Source organism: Balearica regulorum, chromosome 28 (assembly GCF_011004875.1).
Source record: "Balearica regulorum gibbericeps isolate bBalReg1 chromosome 28, bBalReg1.pri, whole genome shotgun sequence".
Classification (NCBI taxonomy): domain Eukaryota; kingdom Metazoa; phylum Chordata; class Aves; order Gruiformes; family Gruidae; genus Balearica; species Balearica regulorum.
Genome location: NC_046211.1, coordinates 2,203,012 through 2,216,122, shown reverse-complemented (window position 1 = coordinate 2,216,122; position 13,111 = coordinate 2,203,012). Strand labels below are relative to the sequence as shown.

The 13,111-nt window shown below is 59.1% G+C and overlaps 3 protein-coding genes across 5 annotated transcripts; 2 read left to right on the top strand and 1 right to left on the bottom strand.

The window, feature by feature from the left end:
* Positions 1 to 662: 662 nt before the first annotated feature.
* Positions 663 to 3,034, bottom strand: LOC142598486 (natural killer cell receptor 2B4-like). The gene is made up of 4 exons (XM_075737151.1): positions 2,680 to 3,034; positions 1,607 to 1,927; positions 1,256 to 1,534; positions 663 to 957 (listed from the first exon to the last, which is right to left on the bottom strand). The coding sequence occupies exons 1-4, from the start codon at positions 2,735 to 2,737 to the stop codon at positions 716 to 718; spliced, it is 900 nt and encodes a 299-aa protein (XP_075593266.1). The 5' UTR covers positions 2,738 to 3,034; the 3' UTR covers positions 663 to 715.
* Positions 3,035 to 3,095: 61 nt separating this feature from the next.
* Positions 3,096 to 8,560, top strand: LOC142598485 (natural killer cell receptor 2B4-like). Of its 2 annotated transcripts, XM_075737149.1 has the most exons (9): positions 3,096 to 3,472; positions 5,710 to 6,030; positions 6,102 to 6,395; positions 6,691 to 6,801; positions 7,323 to 7,387; positions 7,503 to 7,568; positions 7,719 to 7,784; positions 7,922 to 7,981; positions 8,083 to 8,560. In XM_075737149.1, exons 1-9 carry the CDS (start codon positions 3,388 to 3,390, stop codon positions 8,158 to 8,160), a joined length of 1,146 nt encoding a protein of 381 aa, XP_075593264.1. In that variant the 5' UTR covers positions 3,096 to 3,387; the 3' UTR covers positions 8,161 to 8,560. The 2 variants fall into 2 exon arrangements, with proteins under 2 accessions (XP_075593264.1, XP_075593265.1); XM_075737150.1 differs by lacking the exon at positions 6,691 to 6,801 and having other exon boundaries at positions 3,118 to 3,472.
* A 1,648-nt stretch (positions 8,561 to 10,208) lies between these two features.
* On the top strand, positions 10,209 to 12,779 carry CD48 (CD48 molecule). Of its 2 annotated transcripts, none has more exons than XM_075737057.1 (5): positions 10,209 to 10,356; positions 10,730 to 10,836; positions 11,375 to 11,692; positions 11,773 to 12,036; positions 12,325 to 12,779. In XM_075737057.1, exons 1-5 carry the CDS (start codon positions 10,310 to 10,312, stop codon positions 12,408 to 12,410), a joined length of 822 nt encoding a protein of 273 aa, XP_075593172.1. In that variant the 5' UTR covers positions 10,209 to 10,309; the 3' UTR covers positions 12,411 to 12,779. The 2 variants fall into 2 exon arrangements, with proteins under 2 accessions (XP_075593172.1, XP_075593173.1); XM_075737058.1 differs by having other exon boundaries at positions 10,214 to 10,356; positions 10,661 to 10,836.
* The last annotated feature ends 332 nt before the right edge of the window (positions 12,780 to 13,111 follow it).

Genomic DNA, 13,111 nt, shown 5'->3' with positions numbered 1-13,111 from the left:
GACACCGGGGACGCCTGGCCTCGGGGGGGGCTGTGCTGGGCTTGAGCATCCCTGATATTGCAGGCAAAGCCAAGAGTACCCGCTGGATCATAGTAAAACCACTCTCAGGACAAGCTCATTAATATCTACTAGCGATTTAACGAGATGGTATCTGTCGGTAGAGGCTAGATAAGGAACCGACAAACTGCTGTTGCGCCCAGATAACACGATGCTCCCTTCCACATGGTGCCTCACCCACAGTTTACCTAAACGCGGCAGATCTGGAGCCAAAATATTTGGGAGAGGGAATAAATCTCTGGCGATGAGTGGGCGACACGCCGAGCTGCTTCATTAAAGGATGGGGAGGAGAGTTAACGAAAGGCTGGGGTGACGCTCCTTGGTCCCTGCATCCCGATCCCGTTTGGATGGCTCCATCCCAGGATGAGGGGTCTGGCAGGATGCCTGACAGGGGACTGTATCCCTGTTTGCCCAAAACCCAAGGGAGAACCCCCCCACCCCATCCCAGGGGTCTCCCCTGGGGTGAGGAGAAGCTGTTGGAGGGGACCCTCATCTTTTGGGGTGACAACCACTGCAGCCCATTTGATCTGACCCCTCCACAGAACAGCCCAGAACGTGCCCAGTAACCCAAAATACAGAATACTGGGGAAGAAAAAAAAAAAAAGAGACGTAGATTTTTGTTTAATCCGTGCTCAGGCGGGTGAACAGCTCTCTGCGGTTAAAAGCAGCTCGTTTGCTGGGGTGATTGGAGGCCTGACCGGGTGCGTGAGATGGGGTGGGGGCTAGCGGCTGCTTCGCAGCCTCCCCCCTTGGGGTTCCTACCCGCAGAGGTGGGAGCGCCGCGGGAAGGGGGTCCCCGACGCCAGACGATGCCATGCGTGACGGCCACGGCCGTGACCAGGCTGCCCAGCACCAGCAGGGAGAGCAGCCCCTTCACTCTGCAGTACAACCACGAACCGGCTGCAAAGAGACAGAGAAGGTGGGGATGGGTGGTGGGGGGGGACATCACCTGCCCCCCTGGGCACACCGAGACCCGGTTGCCCACAGCACAGGCTCACAGCACTTGTGGGACTGATCCTGCCACATCCCCACCACTGCCAGCACCGGTTCACAGCCACACGGCGCCTTGCACGCCGGCTGTGTGCTGCTCTGCACCCCCAGCCCATGGCTACACCTCCCACTTACAGATTTAAGTCCTGAACCTCATTTTGGAGCTGGAGGGGTAGAAACTCTCCCCAAAAACATCTGTCCCACAAACCTGAGGCTGCAGGAGGGCAGGCGGCCACGACATCGGTGCTGGCTGTGCTCCAGCTCACCGGGTTGCTCACGTTGCAGTGGCAGACGGTGGGGTCGGTGTCCCCACGGACCTGCAGCTGCAGCCAGGGCTGGTGCCCCAGGGCTGCCGGGGGATCCCCGGTGCAGGACCACTCGTAGGAGACGTTGCCGGTGTTGGGCACGGTGCAGAGCAGTGAGAGGTTGCACCAGCCCTGCTCCTGGTGCAGGATGCGTGCCTCCAGGTGCGGCTGGCCGACGGGATCTGCGGGGGTAGAGCCGGTGAGAGGGGACGGGGGGGACAAGGTGATGGGGGGATGGGGACCCGGCTACTCACCCCACACTGACACACGGAAGTATTGACAAGTAACAGAGCCTGATGTGTCCTCAAATTCTGCCCAATAGACCCCACTGTCTGCCGGGCGAACTGTGCTGATCCGCAGGGAGAGGGTCTCCTCCTGGAAATCAGCTCTCCCAGAAACAGGAACCCTGGAGTATTGGGCAGTTTTATTCTTCTCAGCCACCAGGATCCATTGCTTGTCTCCTCCATCCAGTCTCACTCTCCATCTGAGCTTTGTCCACCCCTCCGGGGGTTTCTCCGGCTGCAGCTGCAGCGTTCCACCCACGGACACAGGTTGTTCCTGGCACTCCGAGGGTCCTAAAGCGGAGAGGGGTGAGCGAGGGACCACGGCCCCGGGAGACGCTCCGTGGCTGGGGAGGGGGCACGGTCCCACACCCGGCACAGCCCCGCTCTGTCCGTCCTTGGGGATCTGTGGCTGGAAGCCTCCGGCATCGCGTGCCTTCAGTCGCCTCTCGGTTCCCCCCGGGGTGGCTGAGCACAGTTTGGGAAGCCATTTTCAGTTCCTCCTTCTCTCTCATCTTCCGCCTCCACTTACCTTCGGCTGGTGAAAACCAGATACTCCCCACTATGCACAGTGGGGGCTGTTTTCTCCCAATATCTTTTTGTTATCTAAGGTTAGTACAACAGGAATCCCATTTTCCAAAGAGAGGGGAAGCCCTGATGAAGCTCTTGCTCATTGCCCTCCCCTGTGCCTCCTACAGCAAGTCAAATCCTCACGAGCAGAGTATTTTCTCCTAGATGTGCAGCCTTTCCTTAAAAAAAATTATAATTTTTTACATTAGTTCCTTCTTAATGGCCCAATTTAAGCGATTAGCTGAGTTCTGGCCCTCAAGAAGCACCTTTTGCTTTCAGCTTCGGTTTGTGGTTGTTTTTTTTTTTTCTCACTTGACAACTCAAGACATTGCTCCGATCCCACAACAAGCCGTTTGCTCGCTAGTTCGCATGAGAGAAAAAAAAAATAATAAAAACCAACCCAGAGCCAAGCACTGACCCCGGGCAGATGCCTGGTGCAGAGACTGAACAGAACTCATTGCAGCTCCCACGTTTACCTTGGGCTCGGCAGAGGAAGCACGTGGAGACGAGGAGGAGAAAGGTGCCATGCTCCATGGCTGTCCCAGGAAAGGGTGGGAATTGCGGTGGGAGATCAGGGCAGGCGTGGAGGGACGATCAGACCTGGCTCTGCATCCGCTGCCCCCTGCATCTCCTGGGAGCCCCCCGGCCGGGCTCCATCGCTCCCCAGCTCCCTGACCCCAAGGCACGGTGTCTTTAGGCTGGGCACTGCTCCGCGAAGGGTCGAATCCTGCTGCTCGGGGCCGTCCCTGGTCCGTGGTTGGCACGTTAGAAACTGCTGCTGCGCAGCGCCCAGTGCAGCTTCTCCTTCCAAAGCGAGCTGCAAAGAAAAAACCCCAACCCCCCCCCCCCTCCACGCCTCCCCCGGGTAATTAAAATTAGTTTCATCTGAGGTTTGCAGCTGCCCAGCCCTGTAGTCGAGCTCGCCGGGGCAGCTGGCATTGCGTCCTTCCCCACCGCACCCCACCCATGGGGACCCGGGGTACCCTGGCATCCACCTCAACAGAGGGTTGGGCTGGGGGGGGACAGTGGGGGTGAGAGCTGCAGCACGGAGGAGATCACACGGAGACGGAGAGTGTGAAGGAACCGCAGGCGGGAGAGGAAGTTGGTGCTGGACAGTCGCCGGCTCCTACTGATTTCACACCTCTCCAGCTGCAACGAGCTGCTTGCTCCAGTGCCATCCAGAGATGCACCGGCATCGGGGTCCCCGGTGCCCGCCGGCACTGTTGGTACCGCTGTGCCTGGTGCTGCTGGCTGCAGCCAGCGGCCAAGGTGAGGAGGGGACGTGGCGCTGGGCAGGGGCTCGCTCGGCCTCACGGTACAGAGGGGAGGCTGGTGGAGGGTGAGCCCTGCTGCCTGCGCTGGTGCTGGCAGCGTTGCAGGCAGGGCAGGAGGGATGCATGGATGGGCAGGTCTTGCTGCTGCCTGCCCAGGGAGCTGGGTGCCAGGGAAAGGCTGGCTGTGCCGCTGGCATGAACGCATCCGGGGAGGGCTGCAGGGTCGCGGCAGTGAGCCTGGCTCGGGGTCCCTGGGGAGACAGAGAGGGGCTGGGTGAGGTTTTTTGACTTTTCTTCAGTTCTTTGCGTCTGGTCCTGGTCAGAGCAGGTAGAGCTGGAACAGATTTCATGCGGTGCCAGTTCCCCTTTGCGGGCAGCGTTGCTGCCTGCAACACACAGGGCTTGTCCGAAAGAAGTCACTTCCCTGCCGGAACAGTGCCCATGCCTCGTGGCCGGCCCTGACCTTTCCTACACCCAGAAATGCAGCTTTTCAAGGCCAGGTCTCTCCACTGAACAAACACGGCACCTTTCCCCCACAATTTCAGCAGAGCTGGTGGTGGCCGAGGGTCTTTTTCCTAAAACCAGTGACTTCTACATGAGGGGAACAGAGAAACGCCTGCGTTTGGGGGTCAGCTTGGTACCTGGAGCATCTCCTGGCCGTATCTCTGTATCCCACACCGTGTCACCCTTCCCTAATCTCAGGGAGACCAGGCGAGCATCCCCTCCACCTTCCCTCTCTCGCCACCTTAAGACGCGTCTCCCGGCCCCATTGCCCACTGTGATGGCCCAGGGCTGGGGGCCACTCACTGCTCAGGGGTGCACAAGTTGGGGTGTTACTTGCTTGAAGCAACAAAGCCTACAGCAACTATAGGCTGAGCTGAGCTGCAAAACCTCTTCGCAGGTGCTGGTGCGGTTAACAGCGGTGTGCTGCACTGGCCTGGCCCCAGCAGGTTACGATCACACGTCCAGGCTGTTGGGTGTATTTTTGCGTCATTTCTTCCCTGACTCTGCACATCCACTGCCCTGGCACCCTCCCTGCAGGGTAGCTCCAGAAGCCTAGGATGAGGGCATAAAGGTGCCCTCACGTCTTTCCTGCAGCGTTAAATGCCTGTAAAGCAGTAGTAAGCGATAGTCCCTATTTCCTGCAGGCTGGTTAGTACAGGTGGTGGGAAGGGCCCCCCCTTGTAACGAGCTGCAGGTCCCAGGCATGAGCCATCGCGGTGGGAACTGATAAATAGTGCCTGCTGCCTGCTCCTTCATCTCCCCAGGGGAGGGTGCTTCTGCCTTTATCTGCTCTGGCCTTGTGTGTTCCTAGATCTGTTGAGTGTAGGGATGTCCCCTCTGCACCCCGGGGTCTAGTAAAGGTGGGCATCCTCATGCCTGTAGCTTTGCAAAGTCAAGGTTTAAGCTGGAGATCCTTGGGGTCTCCTGGCTGTGCCAGGAAATAACGAAGCTGGTGACTCCGCAGGTGCCAATTGGAGAATTGCTCGGTGTTTAAACCAGTTGCACGGAGGCAAAACCCTGCCAGGGGTTGCAGGACGGGAGGGCTAAGCTGAGCTCCCGCAGGCTGGCGCTCACCTTGACGGCCGTGCAAGCCAGGCTTTGCCAAAGGCTGCAAAATGCGTGGGGCTGTGCTGTGCACCGTCCACCCGTGTCTGACGCAGCCCCCGGCGCTGCCCCCACCACACGCAGCCGTGAGGAAGCCGCAAGGCTGTGTGCACACTGGGCCCCAGCAACTGCGGGTGTTTGTTTATTTTAAGGGGTTTTTATCTCGCCTCTGCCAGAGCCCCTGACATCCGGGGCTGCACTGAAATGGGAGGCAAGCACAGAAACTCAAGAAAAAAGGGTCCCGTGGGGAAAATTCCTGCTCTTCCCCTGGCTGGATGGGCGAGGAAGGAGCTGGAGCACAAATGAGCAACCTCTGATCAGAGGGTCTGCAACCATCCCTGCTCTGGGCAGGGCAGAGGATATTGCCGAGCATCTGCAACGTGTGTTCAGAGCAGCGGGTGCGGACAGACACACAACCAGCCTGGGATGGTGCAGAGCGAAGGGAACCCCACGATGGGGATGGTGATGGGGAACCCAGCTGAGCTTGCCCCCCTGAGGAGGCAGGAGGGGCTGTGCTGGGGGCTGCGGGTCTGGGGCATGAGTGGGCTCCAGCGGCCGTACCCCTCCCCAGCCACGGAGCATCTCCCGGGGCCGTGGTCCCTCGCTCACCCCTCTCCACTTTAGGACCCTCGGAGTGCCAGGAACAACCTGTGTCCGTGGGTGGAACGGTGCAGCTGCAGCCGGAGAAACCCCCGGAGGGGTGGACAAAGCTCAGATGGAGAGTGAGACTGGATGGAGGAGACAAGCAATGGATCCTGGTGGCTGAGAAGAATAAAACTGCCCAATACTCCAGGGTTCCTGTTTCTGTGAGAGCTGATTTCCAGGAGGAGACCCTCTCCCTGCGGATCAGCACAGTTCGCCCGGCAGACAGTGGGGTCTATTGGGCAGATTTTGAGGACACATCAGGCTCTGTTACTTGTCTATGCTTCCGTGTGTCAGTGTGGGGTGAGTAGCCGGGTCCCCATCCCCCCATCACCTTGTCCCCCCGTCCCCTCTCACCGGCTCTACCCCCGCAGATCCCGTCGGCCAGCCGCACCTGGAGGCACGCATCCTGCACCAGGAGCAGGGCTGGTGCAACCTCTCACTGCTCTGCACCGTGCCCAACACCGGCAACGTCTCCTACAATTGGTCCTGCACCGGGGATCCCCCGGCAGCCCTGGAGCACCAGCCCAGGCTGCAGCTGCAGGTCCGTGGGGACACCGACCCCACCGTCTGCCACTGCAACGTGAGCAACCCGGTGAGCTGGAGCACGGCCAGCACCGATGTCGCAGCAGCCTGCAACTCTGCAGCCTCAGGTGGTTTGCCCTCAGGTCTGTAAAAGTAGGATTTAGGGGGTGTGCAAGCTGCACTGCTTCCAGTCATCTCTTGGGGCCCTTTGTCTCCCTGCCTGGGCCAGTGAAACTGGGAAGGATGTCATGCTGACGCCAAAATGTGCCCAGCTTCCCCTCCTGGGAAAGGAAATGTGATAATGGAGCACGGGTGATGTGACTGGGGCTGAAATTTCCTGGCCAGGTCTGTCCTCTGCGGGCTGTGATGGAGCCTGTGTTTGGAAATGGCTCCAGGCTCTGCCCTGCATCGATGGTCTCCTTTTTTCTCCTTTCCCAGTGCTTTTCAACATCCTTTTACTGTGTGGAGCGGGGCTGGCACTGGCCATCTCCATAGCCCTCGTTGTCACCTGCTGCTGGCGGAGGAAGCGAGGAAAGGACCCCCCAGGAGGTTTGTCCCCGGGGTCGGTGCAGTAGCTCACGGGACAGCCAGCCGTGGGGTTTTGGCTGTGCAGCCCCTGCCCTCCTCCTGACTGCTGTCACGCTCCTAACGCTCTCCGTGCTGGCCCTGGGCTTCTCCCTCCTCCTGGGGCTGGTGCGGGATAAGCCACCGGGCACCATCACCCCCCCTGCCAGGCACTGCACGTGGCACAAAGTCCTTGCCCATCCCTGCTGGTACAGTGCCGTCCAGGTTGGTGAGCTAGACGAGGCATCCCGGCAGCCCGAGCGTTGGTGCCCCAACCTGGAATCCTTGTCGCACGGGGTCTAGAGGGCTGTGTGGGTTTGGCTATGCATTTTATTCTGAGCTGGAACATCCCTCCCCAGCCCCTGCCAGGTGCCAACCAAGTAAAAACTCCCGCTTGCTAAGGGATCTCTTTCTCCCTCTGCTTTGCTTTGCTTGGGGGCTGACCCCCCCAGTCTGGGGGCTCTAACACGTCAGCTGTCTAACACTGACCCTCCAAACTCCCCCAGGACGTGACGAGCAGACGCTCACTGTCTATGAGGAGGTGGGGAAAACCCAAACCGGCCGAGACCCCGTGAGTGCTGGGGATGTCCCTGGGTGACCCCTCCCTGTGCTGCCTGGAGGGGTGGAACTTCTATTTGGAAACGTCTGCATCCTTTAACCAGCCCGGGGGTTGTTTTCTCCCCCAGAATGGGACCAGTGGGGCCATGGTGGGAGGAAACACCATCTATGCCGTCGTCTGCACCAAAACGCAGGTAGCGTCAGTCCTGTGCTGGCAGGGGGGGGGCTGGAGCTCCCCCGTGGGCTTGGCTGTGCAGCCCCTGGGCTGGACACAGCCACCAAGACCACCCCTTTTGCCCCAGATTTGTTTTTCTTTGCACATCTTGACCGTTCTTCCCTGGCAGGGACCCAGCTACTCTCAGGATTCCGAAAGGTGCACCATCTACTCCACGGTTCAGCCCACCACGACGGTGAGGTTTCCCCGCTGTGACCCTGGCCCCTCTGCAGCTGCACAGAAACTGGGGTCCCCTTGGTTCATCAATTGGGTGCTGGGTTCACCATCCTGGTGGTGTGTTGCCTAACGGCAGGTTCTTGCTCTGCTCCACAGCCTACTTCTCTGAAGAGGAAGAGGCTGGACCCAGCTTTGGTTTCCACTGCCTACGTAGAGGTAACAGGCACCGAACTCGTGGGGAGCCGAGCCTTGAGTATCTCCAAAGCTCGTCAGGTTTTGGGGTTGCGATGTGTTAAACCTCACCCATTTCCTTGCAGGCCACGGGGGGTTCTAGACGCTGGTACCCCCCATTGCAGACCTCATCCCTGGGTCCTGCAGGCCACCAACTCTCCTAGTGCCCTGGTTCCCTCGGCAAGACCTTCCCTTCCTTACGGGCCTCTTCTCCTGCAGCACTCGGAGACCTCCAGCACCCACCAGGACCCCACCCAGCAAAGCTGGAGGCTCGCTCGGGGTGGAAACGGTCAGACATGGATTTTTGCAAGGACGCAAACCCCAGTTGCGCCTTGGAGGCTTTCCTGTGAGGCAGGGAGGAGAGACTCGGTGATGGAAACCTGTCTTCGGAGGAGATGGATGTGAAATTGGACAGGCAGGGTCGTGGGGGAAGAGGATACGTGTGATGTGCGTGTGTTTAGTGCCAGTGTGTGATCCTGTGGGGTTTTTTTAGGTCTTGACAGTTTTGATACACCTTGGGAATTTATTTTCAGGTGTGAATATAAGCTGAACTGTGTGAGGCAATTGTGGTGCTTGTTTAATTAGCTTAATTGGCTATTTATAGCCTGAAAATGTACCTTGGGCCTGGGGAGGGATTGGAAATTGCCTTGTTTGTGGCTCGGGAACCTCTGAAGCGAATGGGGTCTCACACACTTCGCAAAGTTTCAGCCACGGGTGACGACGAGAGGTGACCGTGGGCATCGGCTTCGGGCAGGATGGTCCCTGCACCAGCTGGGCTGGGCACGGCCCTGGGTGCCCCCCGAGCGCGCTGAGACTGGAGATACCACCACGTCCCTTCCCACCTAAGTTATCCTGTGACAGCACGAGTGGCGGTGGGAGAAGGAGGTGGAGAAAGAGGGGCTCGGGCTTCAATAGATCTTCCCAAAGGCAAGATCAAGGGCTTCTCTTTGGGATTAAAATGAAATGTGGCACTTTGATGGCGGCATGGGGAGCGTTGCGGAGCCGCTCCCGCCCGAGTCCCTGGATCAAAATAGCTTTGTGGCTGCTCCCTGTGAAGTGAGCATTAATTGGGATCATTAACCAGGAGCTGTGCTGGGAGGCTGGCTCGGGGAGGGAGGGGGTGTCTGTCTGCCACAACAAGGGAATTTAGGGGGCCAGGCTGGCATGGATGGGGGCACAGGCACAGTGTGCCGGCACTGCCACCGGAGCCGGGCTGGTTTACGCCATCCTGAGCCCCGTCCTCTGCTTTTCATGACATGCAGGTAAGTCAAATACTTCTTGCACTGTAATGCATCCCCCTCTGCATGTGGTGGTCGGCATTGATGGAGAGGCGGCAGCGGGGCCTGTGGCCAGCTGGATTCAGTGGGAAAAGTTCAGGCACGATGGAGGGGATGGAAATCCTTCAGCGCGGGTGCTGGGGATGCGGCGGCCGTCCTTGCTAGGCTGTGGCTGCTGCCTGGGAGTGGGGGCTAAAGCAGGAGCCGCATCTCAGCCCCTTTGCAGCCCAAAACGCTGGGTCTCCATGCTCCTGAGAAGCAGAAATGTCTGGAGGCAACAGCACAGAGCCTGGGGGCTGCCACATCCATCAGCACGTCGGGCTCCTGCCGAAGCCACGCTCCATCACAGCGCTGTAATTTATGCTAATGACCTGCTTTTGCATATTGGAGATAATTTGCAGTGCTTGCTGCAAGCGCTGAGGCAGCACTTTGCTCCCTGCCAGGGAAGTTTGCTTTCCCATCTCTGCCGGTTTCTATCAATGCGGTGTAATCGGGTGCAGGGACAGGCTGGCGGGTGCTCCGCACCACGGTGCCACCGGATCAGTGCCAGTGATCCGGCCACAGCATCATTGCGTGGCTGCTGGTGTGTTTGTAATAACGTCTCTCTGCGCTGACATCGAATCTCCTCCCCGGTGGATGGGGGCTGAAATTAAACTGGATCAGGGCTCAGCGGGTGCCGCCGTCGCCCTTTGTTCACAGCCGGGGTCGGCCCCGGTGCTCCTCGCTCACGGCCGGGGTGGCCCGTGGGAAGATGCCAGTGGCTGCTGCCCCAGGCATCCCTCGGCTGGTGCTGAACAAAGGCCCCTGAAATGCCATCTTTCAGGAAGGAATCCAGGCTGTAATTAAAATCCTTCATTTTAAGCATCTGCCCTAGGAGGAGGCCAGCGCTTTGGGGCTGCAGCACGTGGTTTAGCATCAGCGAGTCATTACTCCCATCTCCTTCCCACTTGCACTGGTCACTTGTGAACCAGGGTCACGGGGACATCCTGAAGGTCAGTGCCGGTGGTCCCCGCTTGAGCTGGGGCTGTTTGATGGCATGTCCGGGTGCCAGACCTCAGCGAGGACACAGACCTGGATTTGCAGGTGGGGAAGTGGGACCCTGTGGGTTGGTTACAGCAGCTCTAAAGGGGAAATGCGACCCCTGGGGACTGCGTTTCCTTTATCATCATGGTGGTGGGGTGACTCTGATGGGAGGTTCAGGGGCCCATGGGGTGCTGCGCATGGTGTTCCAAGGGAGGGTGGGGGCTGCTGCAGAGGATGGGGCTCAGGATGGCGTAAACCATGCATTACGAGTTTCCTGCCACTGCGGGGGTGCCTTGCTCTTGAGAGAGGCGGAAGTGAAAGAGGGACTCAGCTACCTAGTGACTTGCCAGACCCTGTCCTGCAGGCCCCCCCAGCTCCAAGTTTGGGGACAGTGGCAGGAGGCTGCAGGCTAAGGGGGGTCCTTGGTGAGCAGCTGCCTGGCGAGGGCGATTTCCACCCCGGGGTTTGGATGCGGACGCAGAGAGAAGATGGTGGTGGGGCTTACAGCGATGTTCCTCTTCTTCCCCTTTGTCATGCAAGGTATGGCGGCGTGTTTCCCCAGGGCGAGGGTGCTGGGTCGGGGGGGGAGATGGCTTTGGGGATGGTGGGGGATCTCAGGGATGTGCCCATGGGTAAACCCTTCCTGTCCCCGCTCTCTCCCCATGTGGTTTTCCCATCCCGGAGCTGCGCCCGAGGTGTGACCCACTGGCTCCCTTCCCACGGGAGCCCCCCCGTATCGCCACCACCAAGGTGGGGATACAGGGGCTGCTCTGGGTGAGCCTGGAGGGGGGAGAGGACTCCAAAAGTGAAAGCAAATGTGAAAAAAACTTCACTGGGGGATCTGGGCGGTTCCGTGCTCAGGGTGAGGAGGCGGAAATCCCACCACTTGTTGGTTGTCCCTGCAACATTCCCCCAAGGCCAAGAGGGCACAAAGGCATTAGGGATTAGTGAGTAAATGGGTTATTTGCATTTTCCAAGTGTTTGGGAGGAATCAAGGTCCCTGGGTGGGGACAAGTGCCTGTAAGGGGTGGGCTGTGTCCAGTCGACCAAACAGCACCAGTCTCTGCTTTCTTGGCAGCCGCAGCACAACAAGGTCCATCATCGAAGGTGGTTGGGGTCGTTGGTGGGGTGGCGTATCTCAGTCCCAGCCTGCAAAACCCAGCTTCCTACAACCATATACAATGGCGGCGCAACAATTCTGTGACGATCGCCAGCTGGGACAAGGGAGCGACGGTCCTGTACCCCAACAGCAACTACAAGGGACGACTGGAGCTCATCCTCAACAGCACCCTAAAAATCAGCTACCTGCAGAAAAACGACAGCAGCTCATACCAAGTGTACCGAGGGGATGAGGGAGGCAAAGAGCACATTGAAACCATCCTCCTGAGGGTGTATGGTGAGCTAGGAGGATGGGAGGGTTGTCCCAGTGCCCTGCGGGAGGACAGGGACGCTGTTGCATCCCGCTGTCTCTTGCAGATCCAGTCCCAAAGCCAACTGTGAAGGCCAAAGTGATCAGGGATGAGTCGTTGCAGTGCAAAGCCACCCTGGAGTGCTCAGTGGGGCTCGAAGGGGTGACCTACGAGTGGATCTTCCCCAGAAAGCTCCCGCTGAAGGGTGCGGGTGCCTCTGAGCAGCAGGTTTCCTTCAACTTCTTGGAGGAAACCTACATCTGCAAAGTCAGCAACCCTGTCTCCTCCAACAACGCCTCGCTGATCTACAGGCACCCCTGTTCCTGGACAGGTACCACCCGCGGTGCACGCACGAGATGGGGAAACTGGCGTGGGATGGGTGCAAGGTGGCCTTGGCTTTGAAGGGTTGCCGGACCAGCGGCCATGACCCTGAGGACTGCAGGTCCCTGCAAGGCCTGAGGTGGCCCATGGGTCAGGAGTGATGGGTTCCTTTTCCCCCCGCACTGTGGGCTGGTGGGAGGCAGAAGCCCACCTGGGGAGGGGGTTGGGGGGTGGTCTCCCAGCAGGGCCAGGCAGCCCCCAGACCTCCTCACAACCCTGGGTCTCCCTCTGCCTCCAGGTGAGTCCTACGCTGCTGCATCCTGCACCACCACCAGCACACTGCTGGTCCTGGGACACCTCCTCCTCCTCCTCGCTCTGGCTTAAGGATGCTCTGCGGTTTACATTTCTCCTTGTCTCACCCCACCCCCTCCCCGCCCCGCCATGGGACCAGCGCCTGGATGAGGCCCCCAAACCGGCGGGATGCAGAAAGATGCAGTTGCTCAAGGGAACCATCACAACCAGTGTCTGTCACACCAGCACCCACCCGGTCTCATCCACAGCCACCTACTTCCCCCAGCCCAGCCTCTGGCTGCTCTGCTGCTGCCTTCGGGGTAGTTCTGTGCCTCAGCTTCCCTCCTCACCTCTTCTGCTTTGCTTTAATCAGAGGTCACGTTCTCTGAATTTGAGCAAAAAAGGGATGAAGTCTGTTGCAAGGGTGTTTCAAGAACCCCAACAATCTAAATTGTTAAATTCATAGTTAACTGCTTGGAAGTCCTCTTCTCCCTGACCCTAAGGTCTGCAGGGAGACCTAATCTGGGCCTTTGCTGGGGCTCCCCGTGGACTTCGCGGGGGGAGTCCTCAGCCATCACTTGCTGTCAGCGATGCTCTTTCTGGCACCGATGAGTTGTGCAGGCCAGTGCACGAGGTGCTTAGCCCAGAACTGGTGACGCTAGCACAGGTGCAGCTGGGTGCTGCCACATCTCCAGGTCCAGAGCACCAGAGCAACTCGAGGTGGTAGGGCTAAGGTGACACCTTTGTCTTTATCTGCAACGGAGCGTTCGCCAGGGCAAGTACTAATATAAAAA